The sequence below is a fragment of the Eubalaena glacialis genome, chromosome 1 (assembly GCF_028564815.1).
Source record: "Eubalaena glacialis isolate mEubGla1 chromosome 1, mEubGla1.1.hap2.+ XY, whole genome shotgun sequence".
In the NCBI taxonomy this organism is placed as follows: Eukaryota; Metazoa; Chordata; class Mammalia; order Artiodactyla; family Balaenidae; genus Eubalaena; species Eubalaena glacialis.
In genome coordinates, this window is record NC_083716.1 from 17,526,211 (window position 1) to 17,550,864 (window position 24,654).

A 24,654-nucleotide genomic window follows, 5' to 3' on the forward strand; every position below is an offset into this window, starting at 1 on the left:
CCTAGTTATCTTCTCAGTAAATATTTATAGCATCACTCTTTCCCATTCATTCTGCATTTTCTTAGAGAATCTCACTGTAGCCTACATCTGCAATTCATTGACTTTACAATTTACCACATGTTGGGATGGGAGAGGTCTTAGCTCCATTTGAATCACTACACAAATATGCAAGTGATTTATCGGTTTCAAACTAAAGACTGCAAGAGAAGGACTCCACTTTTCCTGAACATTACTTCTTCTGGCAGACCATGAACAATTACAGTTCGTACTAATTAAGCTCTGTAAATGTGCTGTGCCTTACTAATGTCTACCAGGCCTCAAATTTATTTTCATGATGCCAAACTTTAGCAAGCAATTTTAACTCCTTCAGAGCTGATCCCACTAGTAACTATTCCTTCCCCCTGTAGATCGAGCTGTTTGGAGCTACTTCGTGACCAAAAAAAGAAAAGAAAAGAATAAAATATTACAGACGAATTACCAGCCTGAAATCAGATGTGCCCAAGGAAGAAAAAACCTATCCTGGGAAAACCGAAGAACACCAGGGCTGATAACCCGTTCAAAGATCCCACAGCCCCATCTTTGTAATGAGCTGTTAAGGGATTCATATCTGTCCCTGAGGGCTAGTAAGTTTCTGCATTCCATTGATTAGAAAATAAAACCTTTCGGCCTCTGTCTTGAAGTCTGGGTTGGATGGAAGGAAGGATCCGGCCAGCAAGGACAGTGCGATCAGCTCCTACCCCCCTCAACAGTTACCCACACACCTCAGAATCCCACTCCCCCTTTACCAGGTGGTCAGTTTGTAACACACACACTAGAAAGCCCACTTTTTTAAGAATGAATTAAAATCAGGAGGCTAATTGGCCTTCTCCGTCACATCGGGGTCTTGACCACAGATGCCCCATCCCCAGCTCCTCACACAATAACTTACATGAAATACTATCTGCTGCTGGATAGAGCTCTTTGGGTGAAAAGTGGATTGGGACCAATTTTTACTGAGCAGAGCCATATAGTTGTAAGTAGCCACCCCCCCACCCATGGTATTTCTACCTCTCATAAGAAACTTCTAATCCCTAATTTCAATCAAGCCATTTCCTCAAGCCCAAATCTCTGTCCCATCTTCTTATACTTTTCTAATCTTTCTCAGGCAAGCATTTATTCTTCCTCCCCTGCTACTTTTCTGTGCTTCCTCCCCCAGATACCGGTGCACTTTCCCCAAACGAATGGCCTTCCCACTCGCAAGGTAAATCTGGATGTTTTTTTCTCATCTATTAATTCTTTTAATCAACTCTCCTCACTCTATGGCACTTTTTTTTTTTTAAACCCTCACGTGAACTAGCGCACTATGCAATGTGTGTATGTTCCCTTCCAGCACCGTATAAATTAAAGACCCGTCTCCCATATCAGGTTTCTTTAAGTATTCTGGGAAATATGCACAATATAGGCAAGAGGGTCTCAAAAAAAAAAAAAAAAAAAGCAAGAAAGAAAGGAAAAAGGGAGAAGCCAGAAGAAAAGGAAAAGAGATGCAAACACCTAGAGCAACTCTGCTTTTGAAAAAAGGCATTTGTGCCGAGCCTCTCCCACCCACCCAACTGAATTTCCATTACTGAAAGTGCTCTTTATAAATGTGTGTAACAATAGCCCGGAGGAAAAGTACAAGTCAGCTGCCAAAGGAGGAGGGGGTGTCTGTCTCAGTAAGCTCAGATTGTAGGCATGGGGGTCAGAGGAGGGGAGAGGGCAGCTTTTGCGAAGGGCTCTCCACACCCCACCCCCATCTCATTGCTTATAATTAGTGAGAGAAATCTGAGCTACTGCCAGTGTCTGCGGACCTCGAATATTATAAGGCCAACGTGGCGTCAAATATCTTAACATTCATAAGTGTTATGGGCTGTAAATAAAGCCTGTGGATTTATGACCTGGTGGCGCTTGCCAGCAAAGGACTGGGGCACATTTCTTTCAGCAGACCTGTCGAGGTGCAAGTTTGCCTTTGGTTGTAAAATTAACCATTTCCTTCACAAACGTGCTCAATTATAAGTCAGAGTTGAAGATTTACTTACACCGTTGCCAATATCCACTCCCAGAAGAAACTCAGACGCCCACAACACACACCCCCTTCAAAAATAAAAGCCTCGAGAATTTGATTCACCCCGCTCCTTCTCAAAACTTCTGAAATGTGTCACCTCGAAACAGTTATAAATGTGGTTAAAGATATTATCTAATTCCACTCACCAAGACTAAAAAGCTTACACCTACTTCCCTGGAAAGTGCTTATTTATTTGGCAACGCCATGGTTTAAAAAAACAAAAAAGGAGTAAATCACTCCTTGCCTGAAGTTTTGTCCCTTCCCCCAATATAATGTCATCTATTTCCTGTGTAGGAGAGAGCCTCTGCTAAATCCAGGTTGCCTCAGACTTCACTGCCAATAAACCAACTTCCACAGAACTTCCAGACAGCTGGGGAAAAGGTCCTCAGAGTTTTAGTCATGGTCCAGAAACACACGTCCACACAAAAATTTGCAGCTGTCCTTTCTCTGCAGTGCATTTTTAATGTGATTTGGGGGCCCCTGTTGTGAAACATCTGACAAAATGTAAAATCCTCTTAGATACCTTCTAGTTTACCCCCTGTGCATGTGTAAGAGAAGTTGCACCAACATTTCTCCACCAAGAAATCTAGGCGCTTTTCGCATGCACGCAGGCACCTCGTGGGATGTGACGAGGCATTCAAAACCTGGAAAGACTTCTACTGTAATCTTTAAAAGCACAGCCTCTGGTGCAACTATTAAAATGCTGGTTTTCTAAAGCAAATATTTTTTTAATAGCGTGCAGAACTGCAGTTATCCTGCGCTGCTAACAGAACAGCATTCTTGCTCTGCCAGCCCCCGGAAACCTTCCTGTAACTTTTTCACAGCTTGCTAAGAAACAGAAAGCTGACCAGCTTCCAGCAGGGACCCTAAATGAAATCCATATCAGTAAAATTAAAATCAAGGTGGAAAACTCCTAGCCAGAGCGGGGATTGTTTTCCTCCAAATCTTTTCTCAATCAGATAGGGGGCATCAGTGAAAGCTACTTCCCTTCAGCAGTCAAAAGTTTCCAAAAACACTTCTTCCAGATAAACACTCCAGGCTCCCGACTGCCTCATAGTTTGTTTCTGGGGTTTCAGAAAGCTTTCATTTCAACAAACTGCAAAGCACTGGCATATTAAATTTATAATCATTAAAATATGACTTATTGGGTGAATGTTGAGCCCATAATCCAAACTGCAGACATTAAACCCCAACCTATAAAGATTAGCACGGAATTAATACTTCGCATTGAGACTGAAATCTAAACATGTTTGCCATAAATATTTCTGAAGGAGATGAAAAACAATTAGCATAAATACCAAAGAAGGGCAAGAACACCTGTTCTTTTTCAGGGCGATAAGCATTTTATTGTTCTCTATTTAAAATGTAATGACCTGTGTAATTACAGTAATATTACATTGTTATGTAGGGGCTTGGAATGTCACACTTTGAAAAGTGTTGTCAAAACAATCAGGGGTGAAGGTGGGGGGTAGGAGGACAATGGGGAAGGACCACCATTAACCCTTCACACTCCGAGGTCTAAATCTTTTGTATTAGAAAGGATTACGCTGTTTGAGCGAGGAGAAAACATCCATTTTTCACCAGGCAGAAAGAGAAGTTGCTGCCCGGCTAAATAAAACCCCAATGAATAGGCCCCTCTTGGTTTCCTTTAAATACTGGATTCCAAGTTCAAAAATGAATTCAAGATGCTGCTTATTTATTTGTTCAACCTAGTAGCAAACAGCTTCAGCTGAAAAGCAAATAACTTTGGATCAAAGAAGATGCGAAAGCTCTAATAATCAACCCCTTAAAAAGAATTTCAAACCTAACTGGAATTTCTGCCACCATATCCCATATTCTCATTTGGCAGGAGGGAAAAAGAAATGTAAAACTACTCTTTCCTATCTACTTTAATATGGTAACAGTATTCTTATCTTTGGTATATACAAATGTTACCACAATTCTAATATTTGCAGTTCTATCACCTCCCATCTACTTAACCAGACCTCTCACCTTAATGCTTTTTTGTACTCAAATCTTTTTAAAAGCTGTTCCTATTACTGTATCAAAGGCTAAATTAATGTGATGCAGAAATCTTTTGTCATTTTAAAATAAAATTATTACTATCAAGCTTTATGGCGTCTCCAGCAATTAAAGCATTATTCTTGAGATAAAATATTATTCATCACAAGCTCATTTAATGATACTCCTTAATTCTTTACGTTCTTAAAAAGAAAAGAAGAAATCAGGAATCCAAAGAGTTTGCTTTTTAAAGGATGCAACTGCTTACAGGTACACTCATAAGTTAACAGAAATATGTAGCAAAAGAACACCACCACCAAGGAGGGTCCGGAAGAGAACAGAACATACAGCTAATTTGTCTTTACACCTTGCCCTCAAAAACACACTCTATGAAGCACTAAGAATTTCAGATGAGCATGAAAAGACCGCTATCTTGCCTATAGATTCCTTCGGCAGCTGTATCAAATCTGGAATTGCAAGCCGGCCCTCTGATCGAAGAGGTCAGGAGTGACACACAACAGCCTCTCAGCCTCATTTCCATGGCTCTACTTACCGGCTTAAATAACCTTAATTCTGGAGCACATCAGCTAACCCAGGTAACAGATAGGAGGAGGAAGGGCCTGTGCACACTAAAGATGTCTGTTGGTGTTTGACACGCAAATACTAAAACTGCCTCCTGAGTTCAGAAATGTCTTCTCAGACTCCATCTGATGTCACAGCATCAGGCCACCCGCTATGTCCACAATTAAAATAACTAGACGCCGAGTATTCCTACAATGCCCACAAAGGGGACGGGTTGTTGGGAGCCATCCTTTTCGCACCGGGAAATCATTTATTTACCTTTAACAATTTCCCTGTTTCCTAATTACAGCGCAACACAACTGTTGGAGTTTCAGGAGATCCTGTGGCAAGATTGCCAGCGGTCACAGACAGGAGTTTGCAAAGAGTCAAGAAGGCCAGCAAGCCCGCCATCAAAGCTCAATATTCAGATGGCCTTTCAGATGGCTAAGTGGATTTTAAAATAATACCAGAGAGGCTTCCATCGTAGGGGGAGGGGAGGAGAGTAAGAAATTCTCAGGGTTACTTCGGAATGTCGCCTGGTCGGCTTGGTTATTACACAAACTATCCGATTCTGAGCCGAATACTCCCGGTTCAGGATGCCCACAGGCTCCCAAGAAAAATACAACGTAACCGGACTATGTTTCCCCTACAGCTGCAACCCCACTGCCCGGCCCCCACCGCCTGAAAGAGCTGGCCCTGCAGGAGGAGGTCGAGCTGAAACACTCTCCCAGCTTCCCAAGCATGCAGAAGCCTGGGCGCGCGGGAGGGGGAGGGAGGGTAATAATTATTTCTCTTTCCTGGCCATAAAAAATGACCGGTCTAGCATGCCCTTGCCATTTTTGCCAGGGCCCAAAAAAACAAGTCAAACCTGATAGTTAATATTTTAATGCTTAAAAACACTTGTAGATTCTGAACGACTCCCGTCCGGCAAGCCCTCGGCCATAAGCACCGAATCCACGGCTGCTGAACAGTGGGTGCACTATTTCAAATTACTATCTCGAGTTACCGAAAAAGAAAAGAAAACAAAAGTAGTGAGTGTAAATAAGAGGTAGGGGGACCAAACCAGAGAGGGTGCAAAATGACAATCCCGAGAAGCCGGGCACAAACGTTTAGAGATTGCGTCTAGAGATTCGTAATCCAGGCTTTTTAGAGGAGGGTGGCATGGGGGGAGGGGGTTCAGGGCGAGGGCAGGGGGCAGAGGCCTGTTGGGGAAGAGGATGAGCCTTATTCACAAATGTCACGGGGGGGCGCGGGACGCCCGCCGCGGGAAGCGCCCCCCCCCGGAGCCTGGCACCCCGCGCCACCCTGGAGCCCCCAAAGTCGGGTGGCCCGCGATCAGCAGCCCAACCCCTTGAAGGAAAGGAGCCCTCGGCCTCCCTCACCCTCTATACACCCTTGGCCCCGCACAACCTGGTCTCTGGCCCCCCTGGGCCCACTGAGGGCCTTCTCGGAAGCTGACGAGCGCAGATCCCGCTATAAATCCCAAGGCACCAAAATTCCCTAGAAATACATCAAGTCCGCTCGGAGGAGGCCATCCCGGCTGCATACAAACCAAAACCCGCGGCCACAGGGGCCTCTCCACCCCGCGCGGCCCGGGAGAGCCCGCAGCCAGCGCGCCGGGCAGCCGAGCCCGCCACGGCGCCCAGGGCGCTCGCGGCCCTGCGGGGTGGCCCCAGAAAAGGAAGCCCAGAGCCCCCAAGTTTGCAGTGGAACCAGTCTTGGAAGCGTGACCTTCCAGGGTAAAAGGGAAGGAGGGCTGAGAGCCAGCCATCGCCACTAGAAAGCTAAACAAATAAGCGGCCGAAAGAGAAAGGCGAGGCGCTTCTCCAAGGCCCCGGGCTCCGCGCGCCCGCTAGTTCTCAAGTCCAACGCCTGGAGGACAATCCACTCTACCCCGCGCGTCGGGCGCAGCCCATTCACTCAGTCCCCGGCAGCGGCAGCCAAGGGGTTAACCGGGGAAAGCCCAAGACGCCACAGAAGAGGGAAGGAAGAGAGAGAGAGGGAGAGGGAGAAAAGAAAGAGCCACACAGTCATCTTCCCAGGGTGAAGAAACAAACACCACCACCAAAGGGGGCGGGGGGAATCAGAGCGCAAAAAAAAGTTCTTCTGATTCCCCCCCAACCAACAAAGCCCTGCTTGGAAAGAAAAGTCTCCCCAACATCACGAGGCAACAAACTGAAAGCAAGAACATGGCGAAGTGCAAACAAATCCAGTCCACAAAAGGCAGAAAAGTTTGGAGAGTTTCGGGCTGCCTGGGCCACGAGAGGGGGAGGGGAGGCGGGGAGGGGAGGAGGCGGGGAGGGAGGGGAGAGGGAGGGAGGGAGGGAGGGAGCAGGGCAGGGGCCGCATGCGGGGCCGGGCGGGAGGCAAGGGCGGGCGGACAGCGGGCGGGGGCCGCGCGCGGAGGCACTTACGGTTCGGGCGGTGGGCGAGAGCGATCCGTTGGGGAGGTAGGGGCTCGTCAGGTCGGGGATCATGATGAAAGGGTAGCCGGGATACGGTGGCCCCTTAAAGAGCCCTCCATCTTGCCTCTTGGCCGCTAACATGGCGGGGCAGCGAGGGGACGGCGGCGGCCGCGCGGAGCGGGAGAGAGCGAGGAGAAACTTTTTAGAAAGTGCCCCAAGTGGCTGGACGCCCCGGCCGGGCCGACGCAAGGCCCGGCCGAGCGGGGCGCAGGGCCCGGGCGCGCGGGGCGGCGGGCCCGGGGGACAGCTCCCGGCGGCTGCGGGGCGCGCGGGGCGTACTCACCTTCTTCCAAACTTTCCCGGGATTTATCTCGGAAACTTTCGGAGCGAGGCGGAGGCCGTCTTTCCGCCTTCCCGGAGGGGTGGAGGTGGGGAGGGCGAGGGGCAAACGCCACGCAGAGGGGGGAGAAGGGGGAGAAAAAGAATCAGCGAGGTGGGGGGGTTTGGGGTGGGAGAGAAAAACAGCGTTACAAGTTTTTGCAATGGTGGCACCACACGCACACGCCGCCCGTCCGGCCCCGCGGCGCCCCGCCGCCGCCCCCAGCCCCTATTTCTCCCCTTTAAGCAACATTTGCCAAGCCCAGGAAATAGATTAAGAACCCCACCAGCCCGAGGGGCTTTTCCTACCTCGGAATCGGAGGAGCTGTTTTGATTCGTTTCTGATTCATTGACTAGAGACGATTTGACATCAGCTAAATCCCTCTCTGCCGAGGAGTTTTCGGAGCTCTTCTCCTCTTGCTCGCCCTCGTCTTTGAAGGAAATCAGTTCGTCGTTGGCGCCTAGGTCATCTCCTCCACCGCCGTTCAGCTGCGGCATTTTTTTCACCCACCAGCAGCAATTTTGGAAGAAAAATGAAGGAGGAAGAAAAGCCAAAAAAAAAAAAAAAACCCAAAAAGTTTTGCCCCCCCCCCCCAGAAAAATACTGCAAGAAAAAGACGAGTCCAAGGTGAACTTTTTTCTGCTTTGGGGTCTTTTTCTCCTGGGGAGGGGAAAGAGGGAGGAGGGGAGGGGAAGGGGGGGAGATCTTCTGCACGCGTGAGTTTGGGTTTCTTTTTTCTCTCGTTCCCAAGGATCCGATCAATGTGCAAAAAAATAATAAATAAAAAAAGGGGGGTAAAAAAAAACACACACACCAACAACAACAAGAAGTCAGATATAAAGAGCAAAGGGGGGGGAAGCCGAAGATACAGGAGGAGCTCGTGCCGCTCGGATTTGAGTGAGTTGAAGTTAGACTGAGAGCTTTTCAGTTCAAAGGCGGCGCTGATTGACAGATAGAAAAGGGGGGATCGAAATCCGGAGGAACGGAGTAGTCTGGGAGCGGAGATTATTGACAGGGAGAGAGGAACACACTCGCTTAATGAGATGCCGGGGGGCGGGGCCGGCCCGGTGACGTCTGCATAAATAAACAGCCGGGGTGGGCGGGGCGGGGGCGGCTAACAATGATCCTTTCGGGCGCCGGGAGAGGGAGGAGGGAGACGAGGAGGAGGAGGAGGAGGAGGAGAGGGGCGGGGGAGGGGGGGAGAGACGGAGGGAGGAGTGTGCAGGGGGAGAGGCCTGCGCTGAGTGTGTGCGAGCCTGGGAGTCTGGGCGAGGGAACGGGGACTCGCTCCGGGAGGGGGGGGTGGCTTCAGAAAGACAATGCGGAGCAGGAGAGGAGGGGAAGGGGGTGGCGACCGCGTCAGGAATCCGAGCCGAGGAAGGCGGAAGGAAAGCCCACTTGGGGGGCGGGGATGGGGTGAGGCCCAGAAAAAGTGCACTTTAGAAATATTAGAAATAAGTCTTAAGGAAGGGGGAAAGGGGGAGAGTATTGTGGGGAAGGGGTGCGGGCTGGTGCTTAGTGGTTAAGCCAGCAATGGAATCAGCCACCCTTGGGCGGGATGTAAGAGAAGTGGTCAAAAAGAGAGATCAACCCTCCACTTTTAGAGAGCTTGGGGAAGTGGAGGGCTGGGCAAAGTTCCTGGTTATCTGCAATGAAAGAAACTATTAACCCACGAGGTCTTCCGTCCCCTTTTTTGTTTATTAATAGTGAATCATTTCATTAAATCTTAAGTCTCACTAGAATAAATATGCCAAGATGACTTTTTATCCAAAAAACAATCAAATACTGTAGTGTTTGTCAAGGGCATTAAAAATATCCTTAAGGAAAAATACATGATTCTTTTCAATGTAAAGTGTTGTTCTTTTTTTTTTTTTTTTTAACTGACTTTGGAGGTGGTAGGAAATAAGCTAGGATTCAAAGTCCATTCTGACTTTGGAGGTGAAAAGTTTGGGCGTTAACACCACCAGGGAAAACAAAACTGAAAGTTCACCAACCCTTGGGATCATTGGGTCTGGAGTCTTTCTGGAAGGGGGTCTGAAATGAAATCCCCAAAAGACTGACCAAATAATCAAGATGTAGATGGCTCTGGCAGGAAATTGCTAACCCAGCTGATGCTGGAAGACCTCTGGGAGGAGATGGAAAACCTGAGGTTTGAGGCAGGTATTTGTTGATTTTTAGGCTCTCTCCTGGGGAGCAGATTGATTTGCTACAAAATGGGGAAGAAAATTATGTCGAAGGGGGAAAGGCCTGGGTCCCAAAACACGGTGTCCCTAGAAAATGGGGCAAGAACACTCATTTTCTTGCAAATATCCAATGAGAAGTGGACTGGAATCTACAAGGTGAAAGGGGACAGAAAGAACCAGAAAAAAAGAAGTCAGTAGGAATTAGCAAATTGTCTTTTTGGAACAGTGTTGGTCTGGAGTCCATGATGAACTAAATTATTTCACCCATCCCTTAAAAAAACATCTCACCTGCTTTTCAGCTGGCCCATCAGCACCTAAGCTTTCCAAAAGAAAGCAAATTTAAATGTAATATTTAGAGAGTTTGGGTTTTCAGCAAAACTGTTTCATAGGCTAAGGTCTCAGAAAGAACACTACTAAAAATGATGATACCAAGATTGACAAGGCTAATGCATTCCCCTGCACTGGAGAAAAATTCATAACCACATTTGCACACTAAAGAGTAAGATGTGGGCAAAATAAAAATGTGGTGGGGGCATGGGGGAGGGCGATGGAGGAGAATCACTGTTAACTCCCAGCTTTAATATGAATCAGAAAATCAGAAGTAGAGTGAGAAGGAGCCTGAAAAGAAGTAAAACAAATGTGTACCTTTAATCAGACAGGATTGCATAGGATACAAAGCACAGGGCTAATTAGTCTCAGCAGGTAGGACTAACCTTCAGACTTTATAAATAAATAAGGCGGGCACAGTTTCTAAGAGGGTGAGTGGAGACAGAAAGGGGATTATTTCAAGACACCAAGTAAAAACATGAAGAATGAAATGCTTCACTGTTAAATCCATGTACAAATGGATTTAACAGTGTCCTTTTTTTAGGTCTTTTCACTTGGTTGCCTTTAGATTTACACATTTAGCAAATGACCATAGCTTTTCACGCTTGCTAATTGTCACCTGTATACTTAGGTGCCTGAGTCTGTGTACAGCGTAGACTTTCCTAAGGCCTGTTTTAAAGGCTTATTTACTTAAATGGGAACACATTTATAGTAACTCAATTTTGTGGCAATTTCTTTGTCCTGTGCAGTGGTTCTTTTATTTTAGTCTAAAGCTGATCTGAATTAAATTGGATACTGAGGTCTTCTATGTCCTTTATAGGACTTACCTGGATAACGAAAGCTCATACATATACTGAACTGAAATTTTAAAGAATGTACTTATTGTTTTTAATGTCCTGGCCTGCGTTTTTATCATATGTAAATATTAAGGGCTTTCTGCCGATGATTAGTAACCTCATCCATTTTGGCATATCCTTATATTTCTCATTCAAAGGAAACTCTTGAATCCTTCCTTCTTTAAATCTCTGATTTAATTAAGCAATTAAAAGTTATTCCATGATAGCCCATGTGCCACATTTAATCCTGTTGCTTTGTGCCATAAACAGGCTTGGGGAGACCAGCAAGATCTCAGAGGGTCAATTACCCCCGAGTCTCTGAAAGGGTTTCAGGTGATGCGGGGATAGGGGAGAAGTGGGGGGAGGGTGTGAAATTGAAATTGACAAAAAGCAAGGTAATACAATATTTTTTTTAAAAAGGTCAGGTTGGCCCACAACCTGGACATGTAATTTGTAGATTTGCTGTGAAATTTTAAACAACAGTTGGCTTGTGTCCCGGTGTTGAGGCTACTTCTCTCTCTAGATACTGATGACTGACTCTTAGTTTATAGGACCAAGAGTTCTGCCCAAATAGCAGGGGTTCTAAACACGGGGAGGAAACCAGACCAGTTCTGACTTTAGCCTGAGCCAAGGAGTTTTGCATATTGGGGGGTGCTCAGGTTGGAGGAGAAGCTGGGACCTTTTCCCTTGGAGGCCTTTCCCGGGGCCAGCCCAGGTCCTGAGCTGTAAGTAGACTGTCCCTCAACCCTCCTTGCTTTCTCCTCCTCCTCATCCACTCCCCTTCTGCTTCTTCACTTCTCTGTTTTCTCCTCCCCTTCAGCCATCCCTCTATTAAATCTCTGTGGACCTGTGTTGATATTAGCAATCTGCATTTTAGCCTCAAAAATTAAGTGAATAGGTTACCTCTCCCTTGGGTACTTCCTTGTTCATCCCTATTGGGGAGCGTGAAAAGGAAGTTTCAGTTTATATAAATCACTTTTCAGGCATCAGTTCCCTACTGGGGGGCGTTATGGCAGAGTGCTAGATGTCCTCTGAAATATGGGACTGTGCTTGAAGGAATATGGCAGAAACAGGCTGGCCATTGGTCTTGTTACCTATGGCCCCTTTGTCCTGTCTCACCTGACAGGTGAGGTGTTTGGACTGGATATTTTCTTAGGTCCTTTCTAACATTCAGAAAATCCATGATTCCATAGTTTCAGCCCACACCCCAGTTATGCTAAGAGGCTCACCAGCATAGCAGCAAAAGGGACAAACTGTATTGGAAGTTTGGCTTTAGAATTTAGGAAAAACAAGGATAGTCTTCTTAGATTCACGAGAAGTAGAGAATACATGTCGACAACCATATTCAGCTTCCCCAATCACTTGGCAAGATTCTAGTAATTAAACCTAGACGGTGTTCCGTACATATGTGTATGTGTTCTGTGTGATTTTTCTTTAAAGATCCAGGCTCCAAGATGGATGATCTGTTACCCACTGTGTTGGACTTAGCTATGCAGGGAGTGTGCTGACTGAGGAAGCCAAAAAAAGAATCTGAAAACATAAGGAAGCTATAAAATGGGGAAATGTTGAGAAGCCAAGTCCTGATTCCACTGTGAGATTTTCTGTTTGCTTTTTGTTCTGCGTGGGTGATGGTTCCTTATTTGGATCTTGAAGAAAGCTACTCCCTTAGCCAACCTAGGAACACTAAAAATTGGACACCTGAGAGTTTTCAATTTTAGCAGGAGGAAGGGGTAGGCAAAAAGGGCCCACTTCACAGGCAACCTTTTATTTTCCCCCAATGATTCTATCAAGGGACTCGGAAAGGCACACACCCTCTTCTTGAAACCCTGAGGGACACTGTTCTGTTTTTGGCATTTTTCTGAAGTGTCTGGCTTGATCACCTTGCTTCAGCTAATGACAGGTCCAGGTAAAGTGACAATAATGCCTGATGATCTAAGGGTTAATGGGGAGATGCATGCATTTGTACAGGGTTTCATCACCTGCCTTCATAAGCTGATCACTACCGCTGTAGGCATTTGTGACAGGAGCAGCCTTTTGAAAGACATCAGTCCTCCATAAATATACCTTTCTTATTGACAAGATGTCTTTTAACCCTAATAGTAATGGAAGAAGGCCAATAAATGAAACATTTACTGCATAACTTGCCTTACTTTGGGGTGGTGTACATTTCCTTTCTAGCCATCTCTAGAAGATGTTTTCAGCCTAATTTGCTCCCTAGAAATTTCGCTTGCTACAGTTATACGTCTATGACGTTTTATTGCCTGAAGCCAAGTCTGCATAAGAACTTTCTTAAGATATACTTATCCTAATGCCAAGCTACAGGAACCGGGCTGCTTTATGCTGAATTATTTGTGCTACCCTGATATACAGGTCAGAGACTTCCCGATAGTCATTGCCATAGGGTAGGTCTAAATGTTCCTGAGAAGGGGAAAAAAGGCAGGAAAAAGGTGAAAAAAGTTTCATCTAGGTTGATTTGTAGAAGTCTTTAGAATTAATAATTGAGTATGTATTTAACATATTAAAATGCCTGAGGTTTTCTTTTCTTTCCTTTTTTTAAAAAAATAAAAGCTTCAGTGACCCCCATCCCTTTTCAGGGAACATCCTTGCCCACTCAAACCCATTTTTCTGTTCAGAGATGTCATGGATACCAAAGCACCTTCCACAAAGACATGGGTACTTTAACTTGAGGCGGGGACGATGTCCACCAGCATTGAGCAAATCTCATAAGGTGGTCTACGTCTGTTCAAGGGACAGAGCAGGTGAAATTTCAGGAGGGGACATTGTTCTCCTTGTAATTTATCTAGGTGTGGGCTGACACACCTGCTTCTGGCCAAAAGCATCATGGGATGGAGGAGGATTCAAGGAGACTCCCAGGTCCAGAGTGTGAAGATTTCAGGCTCGGTTCCCCCAGGAATCCAAAGCAGCTTTAAGCCCCAGCCTGTCCTTGAGGAAGGTCTAAATGTATGTTGATCAAATCACTTGAGACTGGATTAGAATCTGCTCCCCCCCCACCCCCCCCCCACCCCCCCGCTTTGCAAAAATCCCAATTGCTTCTGTAAATTCTAATGATATTCGTGGATTATAGTTCCTAATGAAACACTCATTTGGACAGGGAAAGGGAAGGAGGATAAATGATGAGTTCCGGGGTCCGGAGTGAGTTCGGATCGCATACAGACAACAGCCTGCAGCACAGAAGCAAGGAGCAAGGCTTCCGGTGGAGTTATCTCGAGCGAGCCCTGTTTCTTGGTAGCCTGAGGGCACGCTGTAAATACCTAGAGCAGGAGGGAAGGCATTAATCGTTATTGCTTAAAGGTTCCAAGATGCCGAGAGGGAGAGATTATAATGACCCCAAAACCCCATAAGAAGCACAGATGCCCCTCCCAGCAACGCCTCCCATGGAAACGTGGTCTTCCTCTAGGCACGGGTACCCAGACACTGATTCTCCCACCCTTTCTAGCGATGGCCCAGGCTCCTGACGGTCTGTTCACGGAACAGGCAAGCACGTTCCTCGCTCCCACCCAGCAAAGGGCTCTGCTGCCAGGGAAAACCAAGTCCTGGGCTGGGCAGAATCAGCAGAGGCCCCACCCACTCTCCCTTCTCTGACCTACCAGTGTTCATCAGGGGTTAGAGGCCTTGTGAGTGCTGGTGTCTTAGTGCCTGTGAGACCCTCCTGATCCCGCCAGCAGCACCCCCAGCCCCCCAACAGCAAAGGTGATGACTGTCTGGAAGCCAGATGGGGCATTTCTAAGGGAAGGATCTGATACTGCTGTCTTGGAGTCTTGTCTTCTTTGAAGGAACTTCACATACCCCTCTGTACCAGAAACATCTTTCTAATGGATCTTCTGGCTGTTCATGTTATTATTATTATTATTTTTAACATCTTTATTGGAATATAATTGCTTTACAATGGTGTGTTAGTTTCTGTGTTCATGTTATTTTATTTCTGGCTACAAAACAGCATGTACTGTAGAGTTTTTTTGTTTTTTGGTTTTTTTTTTGGTTTGTTTTTTTAAGTATAACTGTTCCTTAAAAATATTTGAAAGGATGTGCTCCAAAATGTCAACAGCACTATTTTTTCTCTAGATGATAGAATTGGAGATAATTTTTACTTACATTTTTATACCTTTCTATACTATTTGGTTTCGTTTGGGTTTGTTTGGTTTTAACAACTGGGCATGAATTATTTGCATAATCAGAAGGGGAGATAATGCTCTTCTATTTTAAGAAATAAAGACTTTGACTTTCCTTCTCCTTCTCATATCCATCTCTCCTTGCTCGAGTTGGGGATATTTCAAGATAGCTGTTGCTTACACTGCATCTGATATACCATTGTATTTTTCGGCCGCTCCGCGGGGCATGCAGGATCTTAGTTCCCCAACCAGGGATTGAACCCATACCCCCTGCAGTGGAAGTACGAAGTCTTAACCAATGGACCGCCAGGGAAGTCGCTGATACATCATTTTAAATCTCTTTTTGTCAAATTTACTCTCACGCTTGAATTTCAGAGCACAGGGGTGACAAAGGGTTCCATTTCACTCCTTTAATTTAAAAATAGACAGTGAGCCCCATCCACCCAAAATGGGCTCAGAGATCTGCCTGCAGGTTTCACAGAGGCAGCATCCTGTGTTCTTCAAGGGGATTGTCCTTCTACAAAGCCCTTTCTCAAACATTGTTCCATCTGCTACTCACAAGACCTTGTGAGGGGGGCAAATATAATTATCCCCATTTGACAGGTAAGGAAACTGAGGCTTCAAGAGATCCAGGTTGGCTCAGCATCACATAGCTGGCAATGGCCAGGCCAAGATGGAGATTCAAGTTTCCTGACTCCAAATCCAGGTCTTCTTTGGCTACTGGCTCCTGGGCCAATCCAACAATAGAATCACCCTCACCAATTTTCTGTGATATTCTGGGGGTGTAAAGAAGATCTTGGCAAAAAGATAATTAGTTTCCTTTAAAGCAAGACTCACTCCTCCCCTTCCGCTACACTGTCAAGTAGGTAACACTTGTCTTCAAGGTCCATCCATTCCTCACCCTAAATATGCTTCTTCGGGGATGCCCAGCGTTGTCTCCCCAATTTATCTCCTTCCTCACACCCCCCCACAAAATAGTGCCAGGGTTTCTTAACCTCAGTGCTATAGACATTTTGGACTGAATAATTCTTTGTTGTGCAGGGCTGTCCTGTGTGTTGTTGGGTACTGAGCAGCATCCGTGGTCTCTACCCACTAGTTGACAGTGGAACCCCACCCCCAAGTCGTTATGGGAAAAAATGTCTCTAGAAACTGCCATATGTCCCCTTTTGCGGGTGGGGGAGGAAGCAAAATCACCACCAGAGAACCACTGCTGTGCAGTGAACCCCCTCTCTGAAAGGAATATGATAAACTCACTTTAGTAAGTCAGTTCTCTAACCGGTGAAGGGGGACCACCATCTCCTCTTCCGCCAGCCAATCGGGACCTGTATCAGAATGGCCTGGGGAGTTTTTTCAAACTGTGCCACCTCCCTGGTGAGAACCTATGCCCTGCACAAGAGGGCATCTTGGTCTCACCAGAAGTGTTCAAATTTTGGCTCTGCCATGTACGAATATGTGACCTAGGACCAGTGCATAAATCATTCTGACTTTATTTACCCATCTATGAAATGGGGGCATGATATCTACATCTAAGTGGTGAGGATTCAATGAAATAACGTGTACAATTACCTTGATCACAGAGGCTTTCAATTGGACAGATTTCCTTTCTTGCCTCCCCTCTCCAGATGGAGATGGAATGCCAGGATTTAGCACAGTCCTGGCACTGTGGGAGGACTCAGAACATCTTAGCTCTTATCACTGTTATTCTGCCCCTCCTAGTTACTCTTCTCAAGAGTTGCTGCATTATAAAAAGGCAAGGTGCCTGCACTCAAAACAAACACATCTGGAATGGTGGGTTTCAAGCACCAAAGACAAGCCAGGCGGCAGACTCGTGAGGGTCTCTTTGTGGTGCTGTCCATCAGGAAGTGGGTAGCCCCACCACGAGAGTGTTTTCAACCAACCTCCTCTCCCTGTCCCTCCAGGCAAGTCCCTCCCACCCATTTAGGGAGTGTGGCAGTACAGATTTCGAAAGCCCTCGAGGCTTCGTCTCAATTGTCTAGTAATTTAATAATACGCAGCCCTTTGCAAACACTAATTAAGCAAGAGCAAGCTCCCCGGTGAGGGAGGCCGGCCACCCTCCCACCCCTGGCCCCAGGAGAAGTGGTTTGCCTGGAGCTAAAGGAAAAAGAAAGGAAGGAGCTAGGTCAAAAGGGAAGAGAGGAATTCCAGGTCAGAGGGCTTCAGGGGCTTGGTCCAGTCAAGGTGACCACTGGCCACTCCGGGCTGGAGCATCTCCTTTAGACGAGAGGCTCTCCTAGCGCTTCTACTTCTTAGGGGAGGGTGTCAGAGACCCCTTTGCCCATCCGAAGCTAGGTTTAGTCTCTCCCCAAAATGCACTAGCACTTAAGTTTTTGCAAATACTGTCTAGACTTTCTATTAAAATTTCCTATCCTAAATAATCATAAGGGGGGCGGGAGGGATAAATCAGGAGCTTGGGATGAACACACACACTACTATGTATAAGATAGATAACCAACAAGGGCCTACTGCATAGCACAGGGAACACTATTCAATATTCTATAACCTATAATAGAAAAGACTCTAAAAAAGAATGAATATATGTATATGTATAACTGAATCACTTTGCTATAGATCTGAAACTAACACAACATTGTAAATCAACTATACTCCAATAAAGCTAAATAAAAAAATAAAACTTTAGGGACTTCCCTGGTGGTGCAGGTGTTAAGAATCCACCTTTCAATGCAGGGGACACGGGTTCGAGCCCTGGTCCGGGAAGATCCCACCTGCGGTGGAGCAACTAAGCCCGTGAGCCACAACTACTGAGCCTGTGCTCTAGAGCCCGCGAGCCACAACTACTGAGCCCGTGTGCCACAACTACTGAGCCCTCATGCCACAACTACTGAAGCCCCTGCACCTAGAGCCCATGCTCTGCAACAAGAGAAGCCACCACAATGAGAAGCCCACGGACTGCAACGAAAAGTAGCCCTCGCTCACCGCAGCTAGAGAAAGCCCAGGCGCAGCAACGAAGACCCAATGCAGCCTGATTAATTAATTAATTAATTAATCGATTAATTAATTAAAATTAAAACTTTAAATTAAAAAAATCATAAGTAGAGTTTTACGTTGGTCGAGTCTTTTACAGTCTTAGAAGCACTTTCCAGTAGGCAAGCACTAGGGTGTGGAGATGAGCCACACGGGTTCTAGAATGATGGCCTTGAACCTGTCAAGCCACTCACCAGCTGGGTTGCCTCCAACACGGTATTTCACCTTCCATTTCCTTCTGCATAAAATGGAGTTAGTAGGAGTGGCTCCTGTTAAAATTATTTCCATTTTACGGATGAAAAAACCGAGACTGGGAAAAACTGGACCAAACTCACTCAAGTCAATAAAGGCTTCAGTTGGAACCCAGGACTCCTGACTCTTCATATATCGCTCTGCCTCTCTATTAAAGCCTTTAAAACTTTTTGTTGAGGTATAGCATTCAAATAGTAAAGTGCAAAAATCTTAAATATTCACCCTGATAAATTTTTAGAAATGGGCACATTCACATAACTACCATCTAGATCAAGATAATAGAATAGTACTACCAAAACAACAGAAGCAATCTTTGTGTGCCCTCCAAGTCAAGATCCCCCCCGTCCAAAGTACGATTGCCAGATTTAGCAAATAAAAATATCACTTAGGACATACTCCTAATAAAAAATTCGTTGCTAATCTGAAATTCAAATTCAACTAGGTGGCCTGTATTTTATCTAGCAATCCTACCCCAAAAGCAACCACGGTTCTGACTTTATGACACTAGAATAGTTTTGCCTATTCTTGTCGCAGAAATGGAATCATACCTTATTGTACTCTTTTGTTTCTGGCTTCTTTTGCTTAACATTATGCCCAAGAGAGTCAACAATGTAGCAGTAGTTCATTTTCACTACTGTATAGTATTCCACTGTATACAATGGAATATAAATTTATAATATACAATGAATATAAATATATACATATACGATGAATATGAATTTATTTAACCACTCTACTATAGATGCAACTTTGGGTTGTTTTTAGAAGACAAACAGAGCTACTATAAACATTATTCTTGTATATTCCTTTTTGTTAATATCTGAATACATCCCCACTGGGTATATACCTAGAATTAAAATACCTGTGACATCAGGGTATGTATGTGTTCAGCTTTAATAGATAGTACCAAATTTCTCCAAACTTGTTGAACCAATTTATTCTAGAATGTGCAGAGAACTTCTGTTGCATCACCTGCTATTGTCAGTTTCCCCTCTTTTATGGTGAGTATACAGGGAAATTTGCATTTCCCTGATGACTAATGCTGTTGAGCATCTTCACATGCTTATTGGTTATTTAGATGTCCTCTTTAGGAAAGTGCCTGTTAAAGTCTTTTGCCCATTTAAAAAAATGAGTTGTCTGTCTTTTTCCAATTGATCTGTAAGAATTCTTAACATGTTCTAGGTATGAATTCTTTGTCAGACATAGGTTTTGCAATTAGTTTCTCCCTCTCTGTGGCTTGCCTTTTCATTCTCATAATAGTACATTTTGATGAACAGAAGTTTTTAATCTTTATGGTTATTGCTTTTGTGTGTGTTAAGAAATCCTGACCTACTCCAAGGTCACAGTGATATCCTCCTATCCAGTGATTGCCTTCTAGAAGAATTTTCATTTCGTTTTTCATATCTAGAACTACGGGACTATGGTATGCACATTTCTTTTATTCTTTCTTTCTTTTTTTTTGACTGCGCCCCGCAGCTTGCAGGATCTTCCTTCCCTGACCAGGGATTGAACCCACACCCTTGGCAGTGAAAGCACAGAGTCCTAACCACTGGACCACCAGGGAATTCCCTGTACAATTCTATTAATTTTTAAATTATTTCCCAACTTCATAATCCTACAGAATCTACGTTCATGTTTGCTAATATCACCATTAAATAATTCCATTCACTCCAGTCATTACTAAGCATCTTCATATGTGCTAAGGAATTGTGCTAGATCCTAAGAATTTAAAACTTGAACTCAGCATGGCAATCATCCTCTCAGAGTTCCCAATGTAGCATCTTGCTCTGTGTGGTCTGCCTAGATCTACATGTGGCTGCTGCCACACCCACAGTGACTCTTCACGTTCCCTTTAGGGGCAAAGTCCACTTAGATTTGCTTCTACACCAGGGGCTTCGTGTCTGTCCTTCAGAGTCTGGGCAGGGAGATGGAGAGCACGCTCACGAGTGCTACTCCTTTGAGGCAGCTCTGATTGGAGGTTCAAAGAGAGAGACTGAAATCTGGATCATTTGTATGTTGCAGGTCCCTGTGCCAAGTAAGAGCCTTGTCAAGTCAATGGTTGCAAAGATGCATTGTCCAGTCACTTGGAGTGGCTCGAAAAAGCCTGGGGCAGCTGAAATGTTGGTAACAGGACAAGTAATAAACTATGAATGACTTTTGTGGTATCTGATTGTATCATAACTGTTTGGTTTGCTGGACTCACTAGCTCTTTCCATCAGTCATCAGTTACACAGCTAACACCCAGCTACCAATACCTTAGGCAGGAGATGGTGGCATGGATCCATAAAGGAACGGCAATCTCAACCTCAATTCCAGTGTCCTTCAGACCCTTGGTGCTGGTCCAGAATGTAGACCTTTAAATAAGCCTAGCCCACTACCCTTGTACCTTGGGTTCTTGAAGACTCTTCTACTTTATTCCCAGTAATCATCCAGAATGCTTTCCTGGTTCCTGACCCCTCCTGTTGGCCCAGGCAAGCCCCTTTTCTTGGGATATATCAAATAATCTTGATTTCCTACTGGGCCCAGGACCCTCGCTGGGGATTAGGGCTCATTATCTGGTTCTTCCTACCTCTGGCCACCTCAGATTAGAATACCCCACCTTCCCCAGTGAGCCCCAGCCTCCAATATTGACCTCCGACAACATGGACTATGGTCCCACCCAGGCCCATCACAACTTCTGTGAGAGATGGAGTCTAGACATTGTGGGAGAAGGGAACTTGCTCCCGAATTTTCCGGATATAGTCTTCCTCCAGTTTTCTGCCAGCCACTCCAGGGAAGAACCTGAGGTACTCAGATGATGCCTTCCTACCTGGGACTCCCTTAGCCGAAGGAACTGTCCCTGGGTGGCAGACAACTCTTACCTAAGTAGATGGGGGATTCCAAGTACGGGGGGTCAAGTCACGGAGTTGAAATGCAAATGTGGGTTCTTAATGTATTTTAAAGGACTGAAGAAAGGCTGAGAGATTTTTCTGAGACCCTTTTTTTATTTTTAATTTATCTATTTATTTTTGCTGCGCTAGACCTTAGTTGCAGTGCAGCACGCGGGATCTTCGTTGAGGCTTGTTTTTCAGTTGTGGCCTGTGGGATCTTTTAGTTGCAACACGTGGACTTCTTAGCTGTGGCACGCAGAATCTTAGTTGCGGCAGGCGGACTCTTAGTTGTGGAATATACGCAGGATCTAGTTCCCTGACCAGGGATCGAACCCGGGCCCCCTGCATTGGAAGCACAAGGTCTTAACCACTGGACCGCCACGGAAGTCCCCTGAGAACACTTTAAACATGAAAATCTATCAAGACTTTCTGACAACACTGCTATTTGTTTTTGACTTGATGGTGGGGCAGAGAGGTAAGCTTCTATGATGACCAGGCTAGGGGGAGAAAGGAACTTTTACTGGACTTTGTAAGCAGAGAAGCTGAGGGGTACAAGGCCAAAGGAGTTTCTTGGAGCAAACAAAGCAGCCTGGCTGAAGACCACAGAAAGGTGACAGGCAGGCCTCCAGGACAGACTGACCAGGAACAGGTTCGATCCCTATTGCAGGCCAGATACAGGCATTTAAAAGGAATTAGGACTCCTGAGGGCAGTGTTGGGAGAAGAAGGCTGAGTTAACTGTGTCCTACGCTCCAAAGCCAGCAGGTTCCGCTGGGAAACCGACAGGAAAGACCTGATTCCTTCAGAGACAAAGGACTCAGGAGGGCCGACTCCTGTGATCACAGCTCATAGAAGGTGCTGGAACTAAAGCAGACTGTTATACACTTGGTACCTGAGCCCAGGGGCCCCTAGCAACTCCAGGTTCTGTTTAACTCCGCTCTACTGAATTTCCACAAGATAAAGGGCCCGCCCTGTGGACTCAAGCTTGCTTTCCCCCGGAAGCAGCTGCAGGTGGCCTTATTAAGGAAATGCTTCCTCTGGGATGTAGGGAGGGCTCTTAGGAGGGAACCAAAGGCTTGAGTTCTGTTTTGGAGAGTAAGTCAAGCAGGTGGAGTGCACATAGCCCATTCATCCTCCTGAGGAAGCATACTACTACTGTTGTTATTGTTGTTGTTGTTATTGTTATAATAACAGTCAATCCCACTGAGGAAAGGAAGGGAAAACAGGTGAGTGCTATTTTTGAGAAATAGCTTTGCACATTGGACTGAGCCTCTTACCCCAGGTTGATCCCAAAGGCTTTCTAGGGCAGCCTGATATGGACATAATTTAGAGGGTTATGAATTCTGAGAAAAAACATTATATTTTTATTTTTACTGAACTCTCACTGAAATTTAGCATTTTCTTTTCTTTTAAATGTGGGCAACAAACTGTAGTAGTATTAGCAGTTACTGTGACACTTTTAAAAAAATTACTAGCTTTAGGGGACTTCCCACGTGGTCCAGGGGTTAAGAATCCATCTTGCAATGCAGAGGACACCAGTTTGATCCCTGGTCGGGGAACTAAGATCCCACATGCCTCAGGGCAACTGAGCCTTCGTGCCACAACTAGAGGGAAGTTCGCACACCTCAACAAAGAGCCCGCACTCTGCAACAAAAGATCCTGCATGCCGCAACTAAGACCCGATTCAGCCAATAAATAAATAAATAAAATTATTAACTTTATATTTAAACGTTGTTTTTTTTTTTGGCCACAGCCTCTCGGCTTTCTGGATCTTAGTTCCCCGACCAGGGATTGAACCTGGGACATGGCAGTGAAAGCTCCAAGTCCTAACCCCTGGACTGCCAGGGAATTCCCTATTTAAACATTCATAATTATTTCATGTGTTATAACCAGCATATATTCCTTGCATAGTGAACATAGTTTACAATAAAATATAATTTAAAAAACCAAAACTCTATAATTCTCCAGATAACTACTAGGCCCAAATGTATTACCCATATTAGGTAAACAGACTTTCAGAATAGAGAAAAGGAACGGCCTAACCTACTTTATGAGACTAACCTTAATCCCCAAACCAGGGACTTCCCTGGTGGCAGAGTGGTTAAGATTCTTTGCTCCCAATGCAGGGGGCCGGGGTTCAACCCCTGGTCAGGGAACTAGATCCCACATGCATGCCTCAACTAAAGACCCCACCTGCTGCAGCTAAGACCTGGTGCAACCAAATAAATAAATATTTTTTTTTAAAAAAAGGAGTTGTGAGGTTAGAGAAAACTTAATCTTAAAAATATATATCTCCAAACCAAAACTAGACAATGACAAGGCATAGAAATAAAACTTCAGATCATCAGGCTCTGATGATATAAGACTCACTTTCTCTATTTCTTGGCTTTGTTACTTGGTGTTGGCAACTGTGACTTTAACGCTGCTAGAAATCACAGTTTCATGTCATGTTATAATGGTTATGGATACCTCAAAATAGCATTTATAGTCATCATTAATTATAAATTATAATAGTCATTAGATTTGCCTTAGTAAAAAAGCACATAGGTAATTATATCACAGATTTGTTTTTAAAAAATATTTTGATAGCTGCATTTCAAAATAATTGGGCTCTTTTGTAATCCTACGTGTATTTTTAAATTAATTTTCATTTTATCATCTTTACTGAGGTATAATTGACATGTGATAAACTACATGTATTTAAAGTGTATAATTGCTAAGCTTTACATACTTACACTTGTGAAATCATCACCAGAATCAAGAAGGTGAACTTTTTTTTTAAAAAGATATTTATTTATTTATTTATTATTTTGGCTGCACTGGGACTTGGTTGCGGCACGCAGGATCTTTGTTGCGGCACGCCGGATCTTTGTTGTGGCATGTGGCGTGCGGGCTTCTTAGTTCCGGCGTGCGTGTGGGATCTAGTTCCAGGACCAGGGATCGAACGCAGGCCCCCTGCATTAGGAGCGCAGAGGCCTACCCACTGGACCACCAGGGAAGTCCCAAGATGGTGAGTTTATAAAGCACCCCCAAAACTTTCTTCGTGCCTGTTTGTAATTCCTCCCTCCTGCACATCCTCATACCTCAATCCCAAGAAATCACTGAACTGATTTCTATCACCATAGACTCGTTTGCATTTTCTAGAACTTTATATAAATACAATCATACAGTATGTACTTTAAAAAAATCTGCCTTTTTTTAAAAACCATTTAAAATATTGAAGTATAGTTAATTTACAATGTTGTGTTAGCTTCAGGTGTACAGTAAAGTGATTCAGTTATACATATATATATTCTTTTTCATATTTTTTTCCTTTATAGGTTATTACAAGATATTGAATATAGTTCCCTGTGTTATACGGTAGGTCCTCTTTGTTTATCTATTTTACACATAGTAGTGTGCACATGTTAACCCCAAACTCCTAATTTGCCCCCGCCCCCCTGCTATCCCCTTTGGTAACCATGAGTTTGTTTTCTATGTCTGTGAGTCTGTTTTGTAAATAAGTTCATTTACGTCATTTTTTTAGATTTCACATATAAGTGATATCATATGATATTTGTCTTTCTCTGTCTAACTTACTTCACCTAATATGATAATCTCTAGATCTATTCAGGTTGCTGCAAATGGCA

General features: G+C 44.9%; 1 protein-coding gene across 31 annotated transcripts in view; it reads right to left on the reverse strand.

The window, feature by feature from the left end:
* TCF7L2 (transcription factor 7 like 2) overlaps nucleotides 1–7,934 on the reverse strand; it is a 194,873-nt gene extending 186,939 nt beyond the window's left edge. For all 31 annotated transcript variants that reach the window (XM_061193551.1, XM_061193702.1, XM_061193744.1 and 28 more), the window contains exons 1-3: nucleotides 7,735–7,934; nucleotides 7,391–7,457; nucleotides 7,057–7,181 (exon numbers count right to left, since the gene is read on the reverse strand). In XM_061193551.1, coding sequence (XP_061049534.1) covers nucleotides 7,057–7,181; nucleotides 7,391–7,457; nucleotides 7,735–7,923 — 381 coding nt within the window. In that variant the 5' untranslated portion in view covers nucleotides 7,924–7,934. The remainder of the gene's footprint in view (nucleotides 1–7,056; nucleotides 7,182–7,390; nucleotides 7,458–7,734) is intronic.
* Nucleotides 7,935–24,654: the final 16,720 nt, after the last annotated feature.